The sequence below is a fragment of the Gallus gallus genome, chromosome 1, assembly GCF_016699485.2.
Source record: "Gallus gallus isolate bGalGal1 chromosome 1, bGalGal1.mat.broiler.GRCg7b, whole genome shotgun sequence".
NCBI lineage: Eukaryota > Metazoa > Chordata > Aves > Galliformes > Phasianidae > Gallus > Gallus gallus.
The window spans coordinates 125,171,927-125,192,654 of record NC_052532.1 but is presented as its reverse complement, the minus strand read 5'-3'; the positions used below and the strand labels follow the sequence as shown (position 1 = coordinate 125,192,654).

Sequence of the window (20,728 nt, the reverse complement as noted above, 5' to 3'; positions counted from 1 at the left end):
AACATTTTATTTAACAAGGCTATCCTTAGTCTGGTGTTAAAATGGCAGTCAGTAAATACTGTCTTTATAAAATAGGATTGACTCAAAATTTGTCCGACAACTTGAAGTTTTCTGAACCAGCTGCGCTTAGTTATGAGCAGTATGAGGAGATCTAACTTGAAACAATATTCATCTCTTAATTCATGTTAAATCAAAAATGCACATGTTGAAGTTGAATTTAAAAATTTAACACCGCATGAGAGAGACTTGGGAAGTAAATGGAGAAAAAGCCATCTCTCTTAGAAGGGCAATGCTATTTTATTCATACAGATGTGAAAAATAGAGCTTTTAATTTGTTGTCTTTCCATAAAGCTTTTTTTTTTTTTACGTTTATTTTTTGAACTTAATTAAAATAGTAACACGATGTTTAATTCTCCTTTTCTTTTTGTCTTGAATTCATGATGTCTCTAACCTATTACTTGTTTGCTCTTCTCTTGTCTGAAATGTAATTTTCATATATACTGATGTTAACCACCTACATACTTACGTTCAAAACTGGTACGGTAAGCTCAGTAACTTGCTTATATTGGAAATTGCAGTTAACCTTACTTTACAAATAGGCTGGGAAAGATGACTCTTTCACAGTCCCCTCAAAGGACAGCTTGGGCAGTGCACATCTAAAGGATGGACCCATCAAAATGCAGAGCCCAGAGCTGTCAGTAGCACAAGACATTAGTAATTCTCTAAAGCTTTTTACTTTTCTAAGCAGCTTCTTTTCTAATCTGTCAGTGTCTCCTCAGCCTCCTTTAGCAGAGCGCAAACCTGTCTCCTTTCAGGGTTCCAGAGGTACTTTATTTTTTCAATCTCTCTCTCTCTCCCCTTCCTCCCTCCCTTCCTTCTCTCCTTCTGCCTTTCTGTCTTTCTCAGTCTGTCTCTATCTGACAAAGACAAATGAACTACATATCTTGTGGCAGAGCACAAGCCTGGAGCTGCTAAAGCCCATTGCCTGACTACACAAACAGAGAGTACACAATTGGAATAAAATAAAAAATATCACTGTGTAGAATAAGGTCTTTTTGGCCACTGTTTGTCATTTATGCTGACATTTAGCTTCAGCAAACATTTTGTTTGCACTTCATTTTTCTCCAGTTATGGATATCTAAAAATTCATCCTCAAAAGTCCGTAATTAAAATTCATAGTGTTCAGTTCTTATTTAAAGTGACATCAAAGTATTAATTTTGCATGTACACAAGAAACACATTTTCTGCACTTCGTTGGTGACTCTGGGACAGAAGTGGGATTACTTTTTAGAAGAGAAATGGAAGAAAAACATTAGCATGTTTGGCTGTGCCACATACATTAGTGCTTCAGCTTTGCTGTGCATTTAGCTCTGCCATGTACACTGCAGTGCCTCAGGTTAACTCAAGGTTGTGTCGCATCCTGTGACGATACATACCCTAATTTAGCATGACATTATGCTTTGACTCATCATGTTAGATTAAGAACACAGAGAATGTTTTTGTGCTGTATACTTACTCTGAATTGCAGGAGTTAGTATTAAATGTTTGATGTGATCTCAGTATTCAAGCTTTCAGGCCTCCTAGATCATCTGTGGCCTCACGGTAATAAAACAGCAGCATGCTAATGATGTTTTCTTCTCTCTAGGCAAGCTGGTATCGGGGCCCTAAGAGAAAACCCACGGGAAAAAAGGGATCAGCTGGACCAGAATATAGGCCACAAGTGGAAGGCATCTGTCAGACCTTTGCATGCAAGAGAGCCGGCGGTTTTGTCTCACGAAAGCCGCGGGAGATCTGGGACATTGCCTAGTGATTACAGATACTCTCGGGAAAACGTGAATGAGAAGAGCAAGGACTGCAGTTTGCCTCATCTCTCGTGCTCTGAGCCACAGTCCTTGAACGAGAACCACTCCCATCTGTCCCAGGGCACCGGAGAGGAAAATCACAGAACAGAGCCGGCACTGCTCAATAAGAAACGTGGACCTGCTCCTCAGAGGCCTCCACCACCTAAAAGAGATAAGTACAGGCGGCCAGATAATTCTGCACCATCGCTTGGTGCCTCTTCTGAATCCTTGCTGGCAGCACCCAGCCGCCCCTTTCCATCCTCTTCCCCCAGCTCTGCTGAAGTGTTTACGAATCACTCATCTCTCTGTGAGAGTCCCACGGCTTTCAATGGAAAACTAAAGAGTGATAATCCACAGGAACTTCTGCAGGCATCATCCACAGAGAATGTTTGTCAGCACTTAGAAGAAAAAACGCACCTTAAGTCCAAATCCGTGTTAACTTCCAGCAAGTATCGGTACCTTCAGAAACCTCACATGGAGACATCCAGGTCCCCTTCTCCTCAGTTTGCACCACAGAAGCTCACTGATAAACCTCCTGTGTCTGTACAGGATGACAACCCAGCCAGGTACTAGCCCTGATTGCTTTATTATTTTAATACTCTTACGCTCACTTAGGCATTATTAATGGTTGACTGTTCTATTTCTATGTGCTAAGAGCACATCCTTTGGGTTCATTAAGCATAAAACTTCCCAGTATATCCTAAAAAGACCTAAGACTTCTGTGAAATTCCACTAAAATCCTTCAGCTGGTCTGGGGTTTCTTTTAGCTGGCTGATGCTTAATAATGAGGGATGCTGCTCAGGAGTTAAAGCTGGTAGATAGTAGAAAACAGAAGGTTAGATTCTAATGGATTTTCCAATGCATGTCTGGGTAGAATCAGAATGTTTGCTTACCGTTGGCACTTCCTCTACCTCAGGCTCCATGTGAATACGAATCACTGTAGGGACAAAGCAGATATGGGAAGGGAAGCTGTAATCCTTTGTGAGAACATCTGGTTTGAAAGCTCACACAGTAAGGTGTACTGCCAAATTATGACTATTTTCATGTTCCTTTTACAATGAAATTTGGCATTCCAGCTAGTCTGTTGAGGGGACTGCAGTGCTATCTATATTGAAGTGGGCTGAAGGTTCTGCAAGAGAATATCAGTCCAGATAAACTCAGGATTAGACAAGCTAGCTGAAATTGATTTATGTGATTGTCATATGTTGTTCATATCATAAAAGGTTATTCTCCTGCCAGATAATGAACTTGTCTGCGAAGCTCTAGAATATTAGTTTTCATTATTCTTTCAGCACTTTAATTCATGGTTAAAGAATGAAAATAAAAATCCAAGCTATCTGAATGCTGAGATTGTTTCTCTGTGCAAAAGCAGTCGGAGTTGCTTTTCTTTACTGTAGTGCAAATGATTGAATAGACTGTGTCATCCTGTTTTCCAATGCCGTATGACACGGAAAGCATAAATCATTTTTTTTTTTTTTTTTTTTTCCTGGATATTTTCAGTAGCAGAAAGTGACTTAATTTGGCTTTTAACAAATCTCTTAGAGCCAACATCAGTTCTCATTCTGTTTTTGCCTGGATAACAAGCTGGAGGCCCTGAGTTGATGAAGTGAGTTTGGAGGTTTAGAGGGGCTAGGGATGTTGGATGCAAATTCGACTCAATTTACTTTGTGGATGTTAAGCATGCCTTGACAAATTTCCTCTTTTAAAAGGAGGTAGTAATGAAATTTCTCCCTGCAGTGTTTTTAAGGCAAAGAGAGAATACAGTATCCTAAACAAAGTGCTGAGTGTTGTTGTGTGATCTCTAGCCCCTGTCTGCTAAGGGAGGTGACAGCAGTGACTTCTGTAAGGTACTGTTTTAGGAATAGACACAAAGGATGCAAAAAAAGGCTAATTGTGTGCGGCCTTCCTTTTCGCTGAGCTTTAATGCTCAAATGCACACTGAGGTGTGCTTAATTACATGCCCGTATCTGGATGATATTTTGAAAGTAGTTTTGAAAGCACCTAACCCAGCATATCTTTCATTGACATTTTAAGATCTTAAAATCCATGCTGAGTTGCTAATTATATTACTTAATAAAACAGGTGTTAATGTCAAAAATGGGAAGACTTGTAGGCCATATCTTGAACCTTCTATATGATGTTTATTTCACATGAGTAAAATGTCAAGTAGATTCATGTTAATATGTGATTAATTAGTTTTGACTTAGTACTTCCATTAGTTCCTTGTGTGCGAGCTCTCAGACGTGTCAATAGTTGATGTTGCCAGCATGTAGCTGCTTACTCTTCTTTGAGGAAGGTGTCTTGTTTTTCAACAAGGTAAACTGAGTCAGTGTGCAAGGCTTCCTGCAATGTTTTAGGTAGATAATGCGAGAAAATACTGGCCAAGCGTAGAACCCAGTTATTTTCAGGGAAGAATATTTAGCTGTGATAAAGCTGAAAAGAGTGCATCAGTTGATTTCCAGTAAACATACACTCATACAATCTTATGCTACGCTGAGAGGAAAGTACCTAGAGTCCCAAAAGAGATGCAGATCATTTTAGGTAAAGAATTGCCATCAACTAATCTAATTTCTTCCAGCTGTCCCTCCCACAGTTACGCACAGATTTTGTAATTCCCTCAAATTCAAAATATGTTCCTCCTGGAGCCTTGTTGGATCTGAAAGGTGTAGGCTTTAATTAAAAAAATAAATTAAAAGGCAGGGGGGTGACTTAACATGGTTCAGCCAAGAACATTTTCACCAGATTGCATGAAGAGAGCAATTATACTTACAGGGAGCTCAGACTGAAAAGCAGAGATGAGAGCAAGCTCTTGAAAATAACAGTCATCCTGAATGCAAAACCCTCATTTGATGGCAGTGGAGGAGCCAGGGCAAAAGGGTGTGCAAAGGAGGATTGCACATTTAAGGAAGTGTTCTTTTGGCTATGTCAGAACATTAATAGTAAATGGTGGCCTGTGCCTGCATTGCTGTCACTGCTGTACCGCACTGTCTTATCCAAGCTTGGTTGGAAATCTATGAGAATTGTTTAGTGTTCAACACAGGGTAGAAAATCTGCCCCAAATGTGTGCAAAAGCATGCATCCAAAGCACTTGAGGAAAATAAATGTCTACTAGGAGGCTATTTGGAAGCAAATACACTTTTAAAATATAAGATGCTTCTTCTGGAAAAGACAAAGTCAGATAGATTTTTCTGTTCTTTGCAAAAGAAAAGTACAGCACGGAAAAGTATAAGTTTATATTCAAGAAAAGTGACACACCCATGTTTAGAGGAAACAAGCTAGTAGTATGTCTTGGTCACTTATATGGAAGGCGGCAAGCAAGCAAGCCAGATGAAACTAGATATTTTAGCTAGTAGGCAATGTTCTACTTGCTGTAGAGCTTCCAAACCCACATTATGACAATAATTTTAAACTTTCTGCAAACTCAAAACCACCAAACTAGACTTCAGTTTCTTATATGGTTTACGTACAGTACAAATGTTTTAGTAATGTTATTTAACATGTTATTGTCCAATTTAAAATCTTAGCCATGTCTTTAAGTAGCTTTCTTTCTTGAATGTCCAAGATGGCCCTTTGTCCTACACGGTGCCCCGATTTTGGCTATAAGCTTCCTTTAAAAGGAATATGCGGAATTGTGTATGTTATCCTTTACTGTAGCTGATTTTACTCCTGTAGGTAAAAAACTAGGATGCAGCTGCGGGATCTAATTACCAAACTTCTGTATCTCTTAGGAAATTATACAAATACAGATTTATTTTTTTTTTTAATCACATAGTTATGTTTTGAGAGATTTTTGGGTTTTTAGTGTGTGACTATTGCAGCTCAGCAAAGGCCTAGCATGCAGGATGCTTCCATCTGGTCTGCTGTCTTTTCCCTTGGAAGAGCTAAGAATTAATGTGAGAGCAGCAGAAACTACCCAGACAGCTAAATAACTTGTCAGGCCAAAAGCTGAAGCTGCTGTTGAGTCTGCAAGAAGCCAATGAGTTTGAGCTCGAGGCATGCTGTCCGCTGAATGTGTGGCAGCAAAAGATTGTTCAACAGCACCATTTGAAAACTAGGGCCTGAGGCTGGACCCTTGTGTTCACAGAAATGAACAGAAGTCCTGTTCAGTGAGTATCGTGCCAAGCTGATACTAGAACTACTTAGTGCTATTAAGAATGTGTAGGCAAAAATGGAAAACACACAATTCTAGGATTTGAGATGTGGTACAAGGAATGTTGTATTTCTTAGATCTTTTATCTGCCTATTTTTATATTTGGGCTTCCCCTGATTTGTAGGTAAGAACTAAGATATAAGGTTCTTAAGTTTCTCATTCATTTTCTTCATTTTCTAGAATTGAAAGAGTTATAGACAACAATACTACAGTGAAAATGGTTCCCATCAAGATAGTTCATTCAGAGAGCAGTGCAGAAAAGGAGAGTCGGCAAAGTCTTGTGAGTACAATGGAGCCACCTGCTTTACCCAGCGGTTTGGAAAAGGACCAAATTAAAACACTCAGCACTTCTGAGCAATCCTATTCACGATTCTGTGCTTACACCAGGCAAGGTGTAGAGCCAGAGCCAGAAACCAAAACCAAACCAACTGACCCTCAACCAGCTGAAGAACCTGGGAACAACTTGAAGGACAGCAGTGCTGCTGTGCCAGTAGTCAGCTATGTAAAGGCCAAAGAGAAGACCTTGGAAGACTGGAAATCAGAGGAACTAGCCAGAGAGATTGTGGGAAGAGATAAATCTCTTGCAGACATTCTGGATCCTAATGTGAAAATAAAAACAGCGATGGATCTGATGGTTGGAATATTCCCAAAAGATGAACACCTCCTAGAAGAAGCTCAGCAGCGCAGGAAGCTCCTTCCAAAAGTTCCTTCTCCAAAAATTTCAGAAGAGAAGTGAGTATCACTTTCTGTAGGCCAGTAGTTCCTTGCAAGCTGCTGTCCAAGGTGCATGAATTTTCCTGAGGGATGAAGATCTCCCTGTTTAACCTTGCAACTTTTGTAAGAGTTTTTCGCTAGAATAACAATCAAGAATAAACATAATTAATTTCAGAAAAAGAAGTGTTGTACAAGCTGACACTTGGCTGAAAACGTGACAATTTAAGGAATAATTTATTTCTTCCCTGTCATAGTAGTTAGATATTTTTATAGTTAGATATTTTCAGTTTGGTAACTTGATAGAAAAAAGATCAGTATTTCAGTAATTATTATGTGATGAAAATTTACAAAGACAACTTAAAGTAAAGATGTAAAATTCCACAGAAAGATGTTTATATTCTATGGGTCTTTTGTTTTCCTGAACTAAGTTATCAAATTAAGTTGTAGCTTTGTTGAAAAGTGCATGTATAGTTCCACAACCAAAAAGCTTCAATCATAGTATCTATCCTACATTTGGCAGCCTGAAAGGATACCTGTCTGACACTGAAGTCTTTGCATGATTTATTAAAATAGAACTTTATATTTCATGACACCAAGTTGGCAGGAAGAGTTGATCTGCCTGGGGGTAGGATGGCCCTACAGAGGGATCTGGACAGGCTGGATAGCTGGGCTGAAGCCAATGGGATGAAGTTCAACAAGACCAAGTGTTGGGTCCTGCACTTTGGTCACAACAACCCCAGCCAATGCTATGGGCTTGACGCACAGTATCAGGAAGACTATTGAAGAAACGGACCAGGGGGTGTTCATTGACACACAGCTGCACATGAGCCAGCAGTGTGCCCAGGTGGCCAAGAAGGCCAATGGCATCCTGGCTTGAATCAGAAATAATGCAGCCAGCAGGAGCAGGGAACTGATCATCCCTCTGTACTCAGCGCTGGTGAGGTCGCACCTTGAGTACTGTGTTCAGTTCTGGGCCCCTCAGTACAAGAATGTCATCGAGGCCCTGGAGCGTGTGCAGAGAAGGGCAGTGAAGCTGTGAGGGGTCTGGAGCATAAGGATTATGGACTGAGGGAACTGGGCTTATTTAGTGTGGAGAAGAGGAGGCTCAGAGGAGACCTTTATCACTTTCTACAACTACCTGAAGGGAGGTTGTGGTGAGGTGGTGGTCAACCTCTTCTCCCATGTAACTTGCAATAGGACAAGAGGGAATGGCCTCAAGTTGTGCCGGGGGAGATTCATGTTGGATGTTAGGAAATACTTTTCCAAGAGAGTGGTCAGCCACTGGCATGGGCTGCCCAGGGAGATGGTGGTCACCAACCCTGGAGGTATTCAAGAAATGCTTAGATGGTGTACTGAGGGACATGGTTTGTGGGAACTCTTGGTGATCCATGACAGTTGGACTGGATGATCTTAGAGGTCTTTTCTAACCTCGGTGATTCTATGTTTCTTATGAATTCCATTTGAAATGTCTTAGTCCCATTTCCCTCATTATAATGATGAAAGCTCTTCTTCACAACTTTAGTTTTCTTCTCTAGTGGGCATGTGCTGACTTCACACAAATTTTATTCACAGACAGTATTTATTTATCCTGTTTCCATACATAATTGCTTTCTGCTTTTAAGCCCTCTGCTTGTTGGTGAAATGTTGGCTTGAGAATATTGTCCTTTCTTTTCAGTGATTAGGATGTCAAGGCACTTAATGAGAGTTTTGACTTTTTACCAGGAAAGAAGAGCAGAATGCGCCATCTGCCATCTCCCTGACAACCAATTCTACTTACTACAGCACATCTGCACCAAAGGCTGAACTGCTGATTAAAATGAAGGACATGCAAGAGCAGCAGCAACAGCAGCAGAGTGAAGATGATTCTGAAGATGAGCTGGATCATGATTTGTCAGAAAAGAAGGTAAAAGACATTTCTAAATGGTTAACGTGATGCTCTTAAAGTCACATGCATTTCATTAAGCAGGAATTTGATAGCTAAAGAACTCTAAATAAAAGGTCTTCCAGTTGTACTGGGCCACTTGAAAAATCAGTCTGTTTTTGAGGGAACTGGAAGGGCAGGGGAAGTAGAGAGGGAGGAGAGTAAGAGTCCAACTGTGAATTTAGGAATTTCACCTTAGGTGCTTTCTGCAGCTTGAGACCTGTTTTTGAAGGGCCCAACGGGAGTCCTGTAGAGGGGTTTATTTTCAATTACTGTTTCTCATTTGAGATATTAGTCATTTCTCTCACTTGCTGTGCACAAAGAAACATTAATGCTTATGTATCCCGCTGTAATTAGTGGTGATTTTAGTTGCTCTACATTTTCAAAATTTAGGTCAGGGATTTTAGTGTGTCATGAGAGGGAAGGTGTCTCCCTCCTTCTCCCCTCCCACACTCTTTGTTTCTTTTGTTTTTATGAGCAGCAAACCACTTTGCTCTGGGTTTCTCCTACCTCACAAAACCGAAGTAGTAGTGGTGGGAGAGAGCTAATCATATTGCTGGATGCCGTGGAAGTTACTCATCACAAGGGAGGGAGTCTTGTTCATCCCCACCCTCACTCCCATCCTTGGGTGTTTCTGCTCTAAGGTCAACATAGTATGCTAAGTCTGAAAATAACGATATACTGGCATTCCAGTGGTTTCAGAAAGTGCTGTTCTATGTTAAAATTATCACCCTTGTCTCATTTGTAATTTGGCACAAAATATTTTAATGTAGTTCTCAGTACAGATAAGCTGGAGGAAATGGTTTGTTTGTCCAATAGAAGTGGTGTATTTTAACTCTGTTTTCCTAAGCAAGTAAGTAAGTTTTCCTAAGTAATGCGGTGGCGATCTTTTTTTTTTTTTTCGCTCAAGTCAGCCCTGTGCTTAATAATGAACTTCCAATTTTGTGATCCAGTTCCAAAGAAGTATCTTTGAATTAAACACTAGGAATATATGTAGTCACTAAGGCTAAGACTGAGACATTCGGTAGGAGACTCCCACCCCTGCCTCAGTGGCATCGAACTCCTATGTTGAATTTGAGGAGTTTCTGTATTTTCTGCTTCAGTGTTTTCTGTGACCACGCTGGTCTTTCCCTCCCTTTCTCTGCCTCCACCACATCACACGGCTCAGTACAGCACGTTCTGCCAGGGGCATGACATGGCTGCTGCTGGAGAGCTGCCCTTGCCCTCTTGCCAGAGACCCTGCATCCAACAGCTGTACTACTTAGACAAATTAAGGATTTCACTGCATTTGGAATAATTCACTTTTATCTCCTGCTGCATGTGATGATCATGTTTATCATTTTTGCTACAATTAGTTTCCTTCTCATTAAATATGTAACGAAGGTGAGCTGAAGGTAAAATTAAGCCTTTCTTGAGTGCCCAATAAACAAGCCATTAAAAATTTGTAAGCAAAACCACTCTTCATTTGTGTCTGTAAACAAGAAAAGCATATTCTCCTTTGTATTTTCTTCCCCCTACTCCTCAGTTTCAGTATACACCACTAGCCGTATGAGAAGGGAAATAAAGAGGAGCTTTTAGCAGAGCTCTCCCATCTTCTCAGTCTATACATACCGTCACACATTGCTGTTTACTTCTCTCCCTGCTCCTCTGCATGCAGTAGGATGTGAGCACTCAGTTCAGCAGGCTTTCAGCTTGAATCTTGTCAGAAAACATATATAACTCATGGTAAGTGGGTCAGGGCATCTTTATTAAACAGCCAGGATATGCAACTTGGCCCAACTTAGCAATAGCCTAACAAAGGATCATTTAGGACACTAAACACTGAACACTTCAGTAGCACACTTCGTTGACTTCAATTAGTTTAGAGGAGATGCACAGACAGAACTTGTTTCTTGATTTCCTAATTTCAGTCTTATCAGTATCGTAATTTCAGTCAACTGTAGGATGACTCTCTGCTCTGCAAACCTGAAATGTTTAGGTTTTTTTTTCCTATTTATTTTTTTCCTTTATTAGCTGTAGTGATGGTGTGACTTCGAAAAACGTGCAGGAATTCCTTACACAGATGTTCCAAAATAAAAGAGTATATATTTGGGGTGATCCCTATCATGAATGGTGTTATATGTCGTGCTGAATTTAAAGTAGGTTTACCACAATTATAAAATCTTGAGCAGACATTGAAGATATAACAGGACAGTTTTTAGTACTTAGAAAAATCCACGTGTGACTGAGTAGGAAGGGTCCCATGTGCCTTTAGGAAAGCATCAATATCTCCTGGGAGAGTCTCAGCATTAACAGAAGAAAAGCTAGTTTCTTTTTTAGGCCTGAGATTTATGTGAAATGATGCAGTGAGCTAAAGGGAGAATAATTTACATAAACACGCTAAGCAGCACCTGAGTGAACCATCTGAGAAGCACTCTGCTCTGCTACTTTCTGTGCTGCTAGTCAGATCAGCAGCAGTTACTGGGAGAAGATCAGGTTTTGTTGTTTTCTTGTTCACTAGTGCAGAACTCACAGGAGTAAACTATTCATCTGCCAGTTTTCGGATGTAGATTGGAGATCTTTTGGCTCATTGAGTATTGAGCTTCATACAGGTTTTCTGCCGGTTAGCCAAAGCGTGTGCTGAACTCACAGTTGCAGCATGCAAATTCTGTTTTACCTGGGCAAGAAGCAGTCAGTGATCATAAACCAAATCTTAAAAGATACGGCAGTCTTAAAGAGGGGTTAAATATCTTCTCACCTGCAAAACTGTTCCTTAAGAGCCATGTTTCAGCTACTAGCAGATGTGTAATTAGGATGCTTCTGTGAAGATATTTTTTTCTAACTGTTATTTTTTAAGAAAGAAACCTGGTTGGATTCCTGATCTGGACTGTCTGTCCTGACTGGTAAATATTGTGCACATTTGCAGTCTTTTTTCATTAGTGAAAGTCACAGAACAGCTACAGAAATGAAAAATCTGAGACAGTGACATAGAGTAGAACAATATTCTGTTGTTCCGTATGGTAAAACAGCAGCAGTGCATGTGCATGTCATCTGAGGGAAATAAGAGCCTGGCACTGTGACCTACATAATCTAAATCAAATTGTGCATTTGCACTGAAAGGAGAGAGGGAAAAAAAATCAAATCCTGCAGATTAATCAGTCAGTAAAGCAGGCATCTGTAGAACTGCTTACTACCTTAATCTTTTGGACACCCAGACTAACAGATAACCGAAAACCAGATTAACCTGGCCTAGTATATTAAATCAAAAAGGGGAATACCAGCCCAGATTATCCATGTGTTTGAATTTCTACCTTCAAAAAGGCTGTTTAATTACTCAGAGTATGATTGCCTTTGATTAAGATGGCAGACTTTTCTTTGTTCCCAGAATAAGTTGGCAATGACTGCTCCATGACATCTGAAAGCAATAGCTGCTACCAGTATATTTCTCTGTAATCATTAAGGCTTGCAATCAGATTTTTATTTAGAAGGACTTTCTAAAGAATGTAATGAGTAATTTTGGGGAAAAAAAAAAAAAGTAATGATTTTACCTATTCAGTTTTCACTTATAAATGGCAATAATAGGTGTGTGTTTAAAGAATGCTTTGGGGGAATTTTCATACCTGAAATCAGCTGAATACCAAATATGCATATACATTTAAATTAATGGGGTATTTTTGGAGAGTGATTCATGTCATGTTCAGGTAGATGACTGACTGTAAGGAGCTCCACCCCTCATGCACAACTGAAAGCTAATGGGGATATCTGAGACAAGGCCCTCCCACCCAAATGCAGGGAGGTAGCACGGGTGGAGCACAGGTCATTAAAGGAGGATATTGGGATTCTTGGTCTGGCTCTACCGGTGACCCACCTAGAATGATTGTTCCAAGCTAAGGCATGCACATTCCGGGCAATGGGAGATTATACTGGAGAAACTGACAAAACTGCAAATTAAATAGAATTTTTGGCTGGCATAGGACAGCATTAGTCAAAATTGTATGGTCCTCTGTGAGAGCCACTTTGCACGGGGCTGCTTTGTATGCTGTAGAACTAGATTTTGTTTCCTGTTCTGTGCCACAGGGATTTCACTTTCCCTACAGAAATGCTGTATGGCAGTGATAACTCTTTAAGATTTCTGAGAGTGAAAGGACTGCTGTTTGGTGGGGGGATGTTAACATTCTACAGAAAGGAATAAAAAGCTTAGTAGTACCCTAGTTTTAACTGTCATGGGGAATATACAGGATGGTTTTTCTGGTGCTATTTACCTTCTTGAAGTGTAGCTCTTCAGAAAGGTACTATAGGCACGGTATTTGGAAGAAGAATGTGCTGTACTTCATGCTGCTCCACAGTAGGCTTTGAAGACATTCAAAGGAGCAGCAGTAATGCTTACTTAAGAAAACATCTTTCATCTTTTTTTCCAAAGGTGAATTGCTTTAACACAGGTCTTAAGCTGAGCATTATAGATGTACATTCTGAGCCTTTGAATCCAGCAATGCTATAGTTACCTTAGACATGTATTTATGTATAATGCACTTGTTGTCCAAGCCACATGGGAGTTTCAGTGTATTAAAAAAGTCACATAGCAGTGCTAGATTTCTGACATAACTTTCAGAATTAGAAGTGGGAAAAAATTGAGTAGTGCTAATAAATTCTCATCCCCTTTATCTTCCACAGCAAGAACTTATTGACAGCATTAGCAGGAAGCTGCAAGTGCTGAGGGAAGCTCGGGAGACACTCCTGGAAGACATCCACGCAAACAATATTCTGGGGGAGGAGGTGGAGGCCATTGTGAAAGAAGTCTGCAAACCAAATGAGTTCGACAAATTCAAGATGTTTATCGGAGACCTGGACAAAGTAGTCAACCTCCTGCTGTCACTTTCAGGTCGTCTGGCCCGGGTGGAGAATGCTCTTAATAACCTGGATGAAAACACCTCTCCTGAAGAGCGGGTAAGAAAGTACAATCATAATGCAGCCACGTTTAATGAATCTGATAGGGTTTTTTACTTGTATTCATCTAAAATATAAAGGGATAATGAATGGATACATCTCATGAGGCCATTTTCCTGAGATTTCTTAAAACTGATCTCTTTGTTTTGCTTTTGCTTGGAATACTAAAAGTACAAGTGGCTTGGCAGACAAGTGGTGTTTTGGGTGGCAACATAACTGGAAAAGAAGCTCCTTAGGAAAATATTAGCAAAAGAAGAAAGCTACTGATGAGAGCATAACTAATGAGATAAAAATACTGTTCTCTCTGACAATGCAAAAGATGGGAAAAGGAGTACGTGTGACTTTGTGTTGAAATACAGAAAGCTTTCAGATTTCTTCACACTCAGCAAGGATTGAGATTTTAAAAAAAAACTGTGAGACTGTAGCAAAGAAGTTTCTTGTGTGCTCCACCTTCCTCTATGATGCCTAGCAAGAAAGGACAAGTCTTAAAAATAAAAAAGGGGGATAGGGAGGCATGTCAAAAAGAATTTTTCAGTACAAAACATGTTTTACCTAACCAAAATAGCCTGGTAGTTGAGGAGTCCCAGCAGATGTGAAAATTTCAGAAGCACTCACAATACTTCTACCTGTTGGACCCTACCTATGGACGTGGTGGACCACTTCATTTAGTTTCAGATCCAAGCAGGCCTTAGCTGGGAAGCAGTTATCTGGGGATACAGATACGCACTGAAGGGGAGATTTAGCTGTGGGAAAATTACAGGTCAAAATGACTATAGGAGGGATTATGTGTCAAGTGAGTTTAGCCTCTACAGTTAAATGAATGTAAAGTGGGATTTGTGGCTTGTAGCTGAGAATTGAAGTGCCAGCAGCATTGTATCATTTTTTTTGTCCATGTGCTGTGGATTTATGTTGTTTCCTCAGCATACTCCATTGTCTCATCAGTAAGTGCTGCAACTAGTTGGAAGCTGTGTTTTTGCTGTTTGGCTCTAGCTGCTGCCAAGCATACTTGCTTAATGGCTGTCCAGACCCCTTTCTGATAGATGCAAAGGGAAGGTATTTGGCAGCTTATTAGAGGGCAGATCAAAGCTTCTGAAACTTAGAGAAATTTAATCCTCTTTTAGACAGATTTTTTCTAAATGTGGTTGCAGTTGCCTAATGGGTTCGAAGATGGGAGTGTGAGCTGGGGAAAGGGTTACCAGATAACATAAGCACGTAGGAAGCACAAACTTGAGAGCTGATAAAAATAATTTATTTAGCTAGATACAGAAAAAAAAAAAAAGAAGTAGGTTGTGTAGTATAGGTGGTCAGAAATTGTGTTTTCTGATATCAAATGTAGACCGACAAAAATCCAAACCCCTAATATATTCCAATCCCTATTTGCCTTCTCATGCACTGACACCATAGTTTTGCCTTAGTAACATCAGATATATGTCCAAAGTGTCAGTCAGAGATGCTTCTCAGATTATGTCCCCAGGTACTTGTGACTATAAATATAATTTGTGCAGAGGTACATATGTACATCTTTGAATTCAGACTGGCATGTGTGGCTTTTGATTATCATTTGTTATTTTGTAGATCGCATGATTATATTTGGTGTATTACTCATGCACTGTGTGAATAAAATACAGGGGAGATTACTTCCATCCTGGGATCATGTTCCTAGTGATGACTTTTTTTGGGGGGGTTTGATTTTTGTAAGCTCATGCTGTCTATTAAACAATTCTCTAGGAAACACATGTTCTAGGAACCAGCCAACAGTTCAGTGGACTTGTAAATAAGCAGCGCCAGCAAGCAAATGATTGCTGTTGAATTAATATTCTGTCTATTAGGTAGTCTACCGTAGGTCTCTTTTGCTATGAGAAGCAATATCAGGTGTTTCAACTTCTGCTTCTGGAAGTGATTTAATCTAAAATAGCTACCAGCCCCCTTCATTCTACACAACTAGACCAATGTCTTCCCATTACTTTCCTTATCAACCAAAGTTGATAAACCAGAGTGTAGCGAGAACCCTAAAGCACTGAATGAGCAGTTCACAGATTTGATCAGGTCTGTAGGCTCACAAGACCCGTTATTGCTAGACTAAGGACAAGTGACGAGGGTAGCAGTTTAGGATATGGATGCTGGGAAGTCACATAGGCGGAAGAAGTCCCTTTTCATATGGCTGTGGTTCAAAACAGCAATTACTGAGCCAAAAATAGTTCCATCAGAGCAGCTTCAGATAATCCTTTGTATGGATGGAGCCTCAAATCAATGCTAACTGGGGAAAAAAAAAAAAAAAAAAAGCTTTCTGCACTCCACTTTGCTCTAATCAGTTGATCAGTTGAAGTCCATCAGATGATACCAGCCTCTAACCCATCTGACGGTGTGGTGTGTACAAGCAGTTATGTCTGTAGGCCTGAAGAACCATTTAGCCATTACTCAAAGAGTCTCCTCAAGAATGGCGTCTTGAACCTACTAGTGTTTCACTTTACCCTTCAAAACAAGCTTTCTGGTGTCAGTCATCTTTGACAGAGGTGAAATCAAATTGAGACGTATCTCCATTTGCCTTGTGCCTTTCTACATCCCCTTATTTGAGTAATGTGACAGGCACGGTAAGAAGAAATGGTACAACTTAAATCTCAGGAATTTTTAAAAGGACTAACCATCCCACCTCAGAACTAGGCACATTACTGTGCAGCTGAGCTAGCAGCTGGTTGATCTGTGACCTCTTGTGTTCATCAAATTCTGATTCTCCTGCTGCTTCTCCATGTGTACACAAACAGCAGAGGTATTCTGCTCCCAAGTCTGGACTTGGCTGCTAGTGAGTTTTGGAGAGGAGTCTTTCCATCTCTGTGGCAGATAGCTCTGCTCGCAAATTACTTGAAATGGTTTGGTTTTGGGATTTTTTTTCCTGGTGTACACTCAAAGGCATACTGAACTGTCTGATAATGTATAATTTCTGTCCATTGTTTTCAGTGGCTATCTTGTACCTTGAGCTAACCTAATCTGCATATTTTCAGTGTACTAATAGCTGAAGTCTTAGAGTTTCACCTTCTAAGCATCGAGTGGTCTGTACAAGAAGAGACATCACAGGATATGTGTGCAACTGACATGTATCTGTTACAGCTCACTGGTGTGCATCCCTCTTTGTCTCATACTTTTATCTTGAAAATACAATTTCTGTAGTCTACAAAAACAATTTTCTGTAAATCCTTTAGGCTGTGTCCTTTAGCATGTAAAGTCCAAGTGGGGAAAAAAAAAAGTGGGGGCACATTTACTTGAACAGCTTCACAAAAGCAGATCGTGGTTTATTGGAAAACATAGATTCTGAAAGAAAATGTTGAAGCAAAGCTAAAAATTACAGCATTGTACTTCTTAGTGGCACTTTCTGACCAGGTTCATAAGTCTGTACTGGAATTCTTGACATCTAGTAGGCCAGTTGTACTCAACAGTGCTGGAAAAATACAACCATTTCTAGGCAGACATTTGAAAGAGGTTAGATTAACAATACTCCTATTTCACTCCACGGTCTGCTGAAGGAGTAGCAGAGCTGAGTGATTCAGGCATGGCTGCCTACTAGCAGGAGACAGGAAGAGACTGGTCAGATGAACCTCACCTTTCTTGTACATGTGTGTGTATGGTTCTCTATTCAACCTCTCTTTTTTCCTATTTTGTACCTTTTGTGGATTAGTTCTCAAATCTACCTGGCCTGAATAAACCTTATGGCAAAGCAGACTTCTGTGGCACAGCAATGTCTCAGATATCCCCCTCTGTTGTAGCTGAGAGGCACTGATTATTGTGAAGGCATGAAGCAGAAAGTGTACAGCCCTTCTGGGAAGATGATGCTTTTTAACAATAGCAAACCTTTATTTGCTTCTGTCATCTTTCCCCAGCTCTCACTGTTGATCATTTCTCAAGACCACACATTTTCACATCTCACGGGAGAGTTGTGCAGACTGAAGCAGAACTGCCAAGTTGTGCAAGAATAAATCGCTCCATTAAATAGAATGCTTCTGTGTTCCCTAAACACAGTTATTTCAGCATGGAAGTTCCGTGCTGTGTATTGGAGATGTAAGATGTAGATGAGTTAAATCTCATTTTGGAGAGCTTGGACAACTATTTCAAACTACTAAGAAGTAAAGTACTCTTTAAAGTTTGTGTTGCTAAGGCCAATTAAAAGTCATGGTGCATCTTCTAAGTCTTATCCCTGTTTATTAACATATCTTATTAGAATAATCCTTAGGGAGCAATCTTATTCCACCTCTCTATGCGTTTAGGAAAATCTTTGTCTTTGCAATTAAAACAGACAGACGACCTAAACACTGAAGCTGTTGTCTCAAGCTGGTGAACCCAGTGAATTTTTAACTGTTTTTCTTCTCTCCTAAGCGGACGTTGGTAGAGAAGCAGAAGCTGCTGACCCAGCAACATGAAGATGCGAAAGAACTGAAGGAGAACCTGGATCGCCGAGAGCGCATTGTCTTTGACATTTTGGCGAACTACTTGAGTGAGGAGAACTTAGCAGACTATGAGCACTTTGTAAAAATGAAGTCGGCCCTCATCATTGAGCAGCGAGAGCTTGAGGACAAGATCAAGCTGGGGGAAGAGCAGCTTAAATGTCTGACCGACAGCCTCCAACCTGAACGGCTCAAATGAGAGGACAGAGTTTGACCAAGGATGTGAAATACGGGGAAGAAGGAAGGGATGGGGCGTTTCCAAGCGTACGCATGAATATCTTGGCTTTTCTGAGTGTCCAGTAGAGAAACAAGTGCATAAGAGAAAAACAGCTTTCAAAACAGCAATAATCTTTCATTTTTGGGATGATGTATTAAGTTTTTAGAATACATTTTTATTGCTGGACTCCACAGCCACTTGTCATTGCTTAAGTTACAGAAAGCTCCACAGAGACGGATAGACTCTTAACCTTTCTACTCAGTAAGCTGAAAGCCTGTAGCAGTTGTGCATGCAAGCATTTTTTAGAATAGAATGTATACTTCCTTTATGTTCAGATTCTGTACAGATTGCTGGGAAACCCAACAGCAGTTTCTGAATGCACACAAGTACAGAAGCTCTCTATATAGTGGCTTTTTAGTATTATTTTTTTTTTAAGACACATTAAGCAGGGGAGATGTGCATCTTATAGCTAATATATTCAGATTACTGAAATGTAGTGTCACTCTGATCCTGTGGCATCAGACACTTTTTTTGTAATATTGTATGTAGGATTGCACTTCCCCCTCACAGAAATAGCTCTGAAATCAGTCTCAGTTGAACACTTCTTAAACCAGCTTGCAAATCACCCAATAGCTACCTTGCTGAAGATTTTTTATAAAAAAATTAATTTACAAGATATAATTTTACACCATCTCACTGTAAGACTCATTACCTTCTGTACTAAATTAGACTTGATTTAAGAAACGGGCTGGAAATCCTGTGCTGATTTTTTTCCAAAACATTTCTCATCTAAATTATTTAGAAAGCTCAGTTGTTCTTTCTTGTGCTTTTTATGCATGTTCTTCTCTTTCTTCTCTCCAAACTGCTACATTTTATGAAAGTAAATGTAGGCAAAAATACTGCTTCTATTTTCTTCTGATTACTGAACATTGTGAATTTTTTTTTAATAGACAGTTAAATTATACTGAAATTGACCTACGTGATGCTGTTCTTTCTTTCTACTTTCTCAGACTACCAAATGCAATATAAACAATATCTGCCATGTAAATACTGTGCATTACTTGGAGCATCTCTGCTTTGTAACTGTGAACATAAGTGGGTTCTGTTTGTTTGTTTTTTTTCATTACACAGTGATAAATGAGAGGATGCAATTTTGCAGTATCAGATTACTGGTTATGTTTTAGTAATACTGCCACTGACTGTAAGGTATGATTTCCAGTAGCTCTAAGAAGAGCTGCTAACTTGTATTTTAGCACAGAGGTAGGTTATGTTGACTTGCTCAGATACCTACAGAGAAATTCTGTAGTGTCTGAATATCATGTTTTAAAGATGAAGTTCAGTAGGCACAGGAGAGTCTTGGATGACTTTTGTATATTCCTTTTCACTGTAGTAAGGAAACCATTTATCTCTCCTTAAGTTAAACAGATTGCTCAACAGGAACCCACTTTTGAGGCCAATGTGAATGCCAGTCTGTAGTGAAACAGGTCAGAGATGCAAGTAGTTAGATGTTGAAAAGAGAGAGGAAAGCATTCTTCTAACTACTGGTGCAATAGCAGCATTCACAGAAGGTTCCTGTTCTCACCTGAATAATCTCATTCACAGAGAGAGATCCGGAGAGGTTCTCTCTGGGAGTTGGTGCAAAACTCTTCTGGAAGCAATTCCTTTGCAGACAGGTGCAAACATTAAAAGGACTGTTACCCCATTGTAGTGCACTGTGTTGTATACCTGGACCAAACCTGTAATGAAATCGTTTTGTCTGAGTTGTGGTCACATGGAGCTGCCATGTTAAAGGACCTACAGCTGACCTTAGTTTCTTCCTCCTAGTTCTGAAATTTACTCTTTGGCATCTCACAATTACTTGCTGCTATGTTACTTGGACAAGTGATCCCTTTTGTCCTTACTTATCCCTTAGCCATAACAATCCCAAAACTAAACAATTCCCAAATAAATTATGCTTGTCTTTAGCTTGGAGAAGTGTGCATTGTTTTATCTGTGGCATTTTAAAGATTTTACATATTGTGGTTACTCTGAAATGTGTATGTGAAATGTGAATAATAATATAATTACAATGTGTTTGTATACAGTACTTTGATTTAGCTCTTTCTGATAAAGGTAGCAATATTGTGAATGCTATATATATTTTCCTTTTCACAGAACGATTGTGTAGACACCATTTTCTCCTTTCCTTTTATAAACCTGTTGAAAGTCTCTCACCCCAGGAGCCTGAAGATGGTTGCCTCCCAATGTTGTTTGTAAATCTGTAAATAACTCTACTGTTGCTTTTTTGAAAAAATCTGGTGCTAATGTTTTGCCTTTGGCATCCCGGAGATGGCTGTTTCTTCACCTTACGTCGTTCTCAATTTTAGGATCTCTTTGTATAGTGAAAGACTTCCACTATGTTCCTCCAGTTGTTTGGATCCTGCAGCCCAGAGTGAAAATGTACAGTTTTCCTGCTTAACACTTCACACTTACCTACTGAAAAAATGGTATTGCTTGACTTTGAGAAAATAAACTGTATATTTCAATGTA

The 20,728-nt window shown here is 39.8% G+C and overlaps 1 protein-coding gene across 7 annotated transcripts in view; it reads left to right on the top strand.

Annotated features, from left to right (window-relative positions):
- Positions 1-20,728, top strand: part of SHROOM2 (shroom family member 2) — a 122,701-nt gene extending 101,973 nt beyond the window's left edge. For all 7 annotated transcript variants that reach the window (XM_025146614.3, XM_004938410.5, XM_046909433.1 and 4 more), the window contains 5 exons: positions 1,646-2,407; positions 6,172-6,723; positions 8,428-8,608; positions 13,277-13,549; positions 17,915-20,728. In XM_025146614.3, the coding sequence (XP_025002382.2) occupies positions 1,646-2,407; positions 6,172-6,723; positions 8,428-8,608; positions 13,277-13,549; positions 17,915-18,181 (2,035 nt within the window). In that variant the 3' untranslated portion in view covers positions 18,182-20,728. The remainder of the gene's footprint in view (positions 1-1,645; positions 2,408-6,171; positions 6,724-8,427; positions 8,609-13,276; positions 13,550-17,914) is intronic.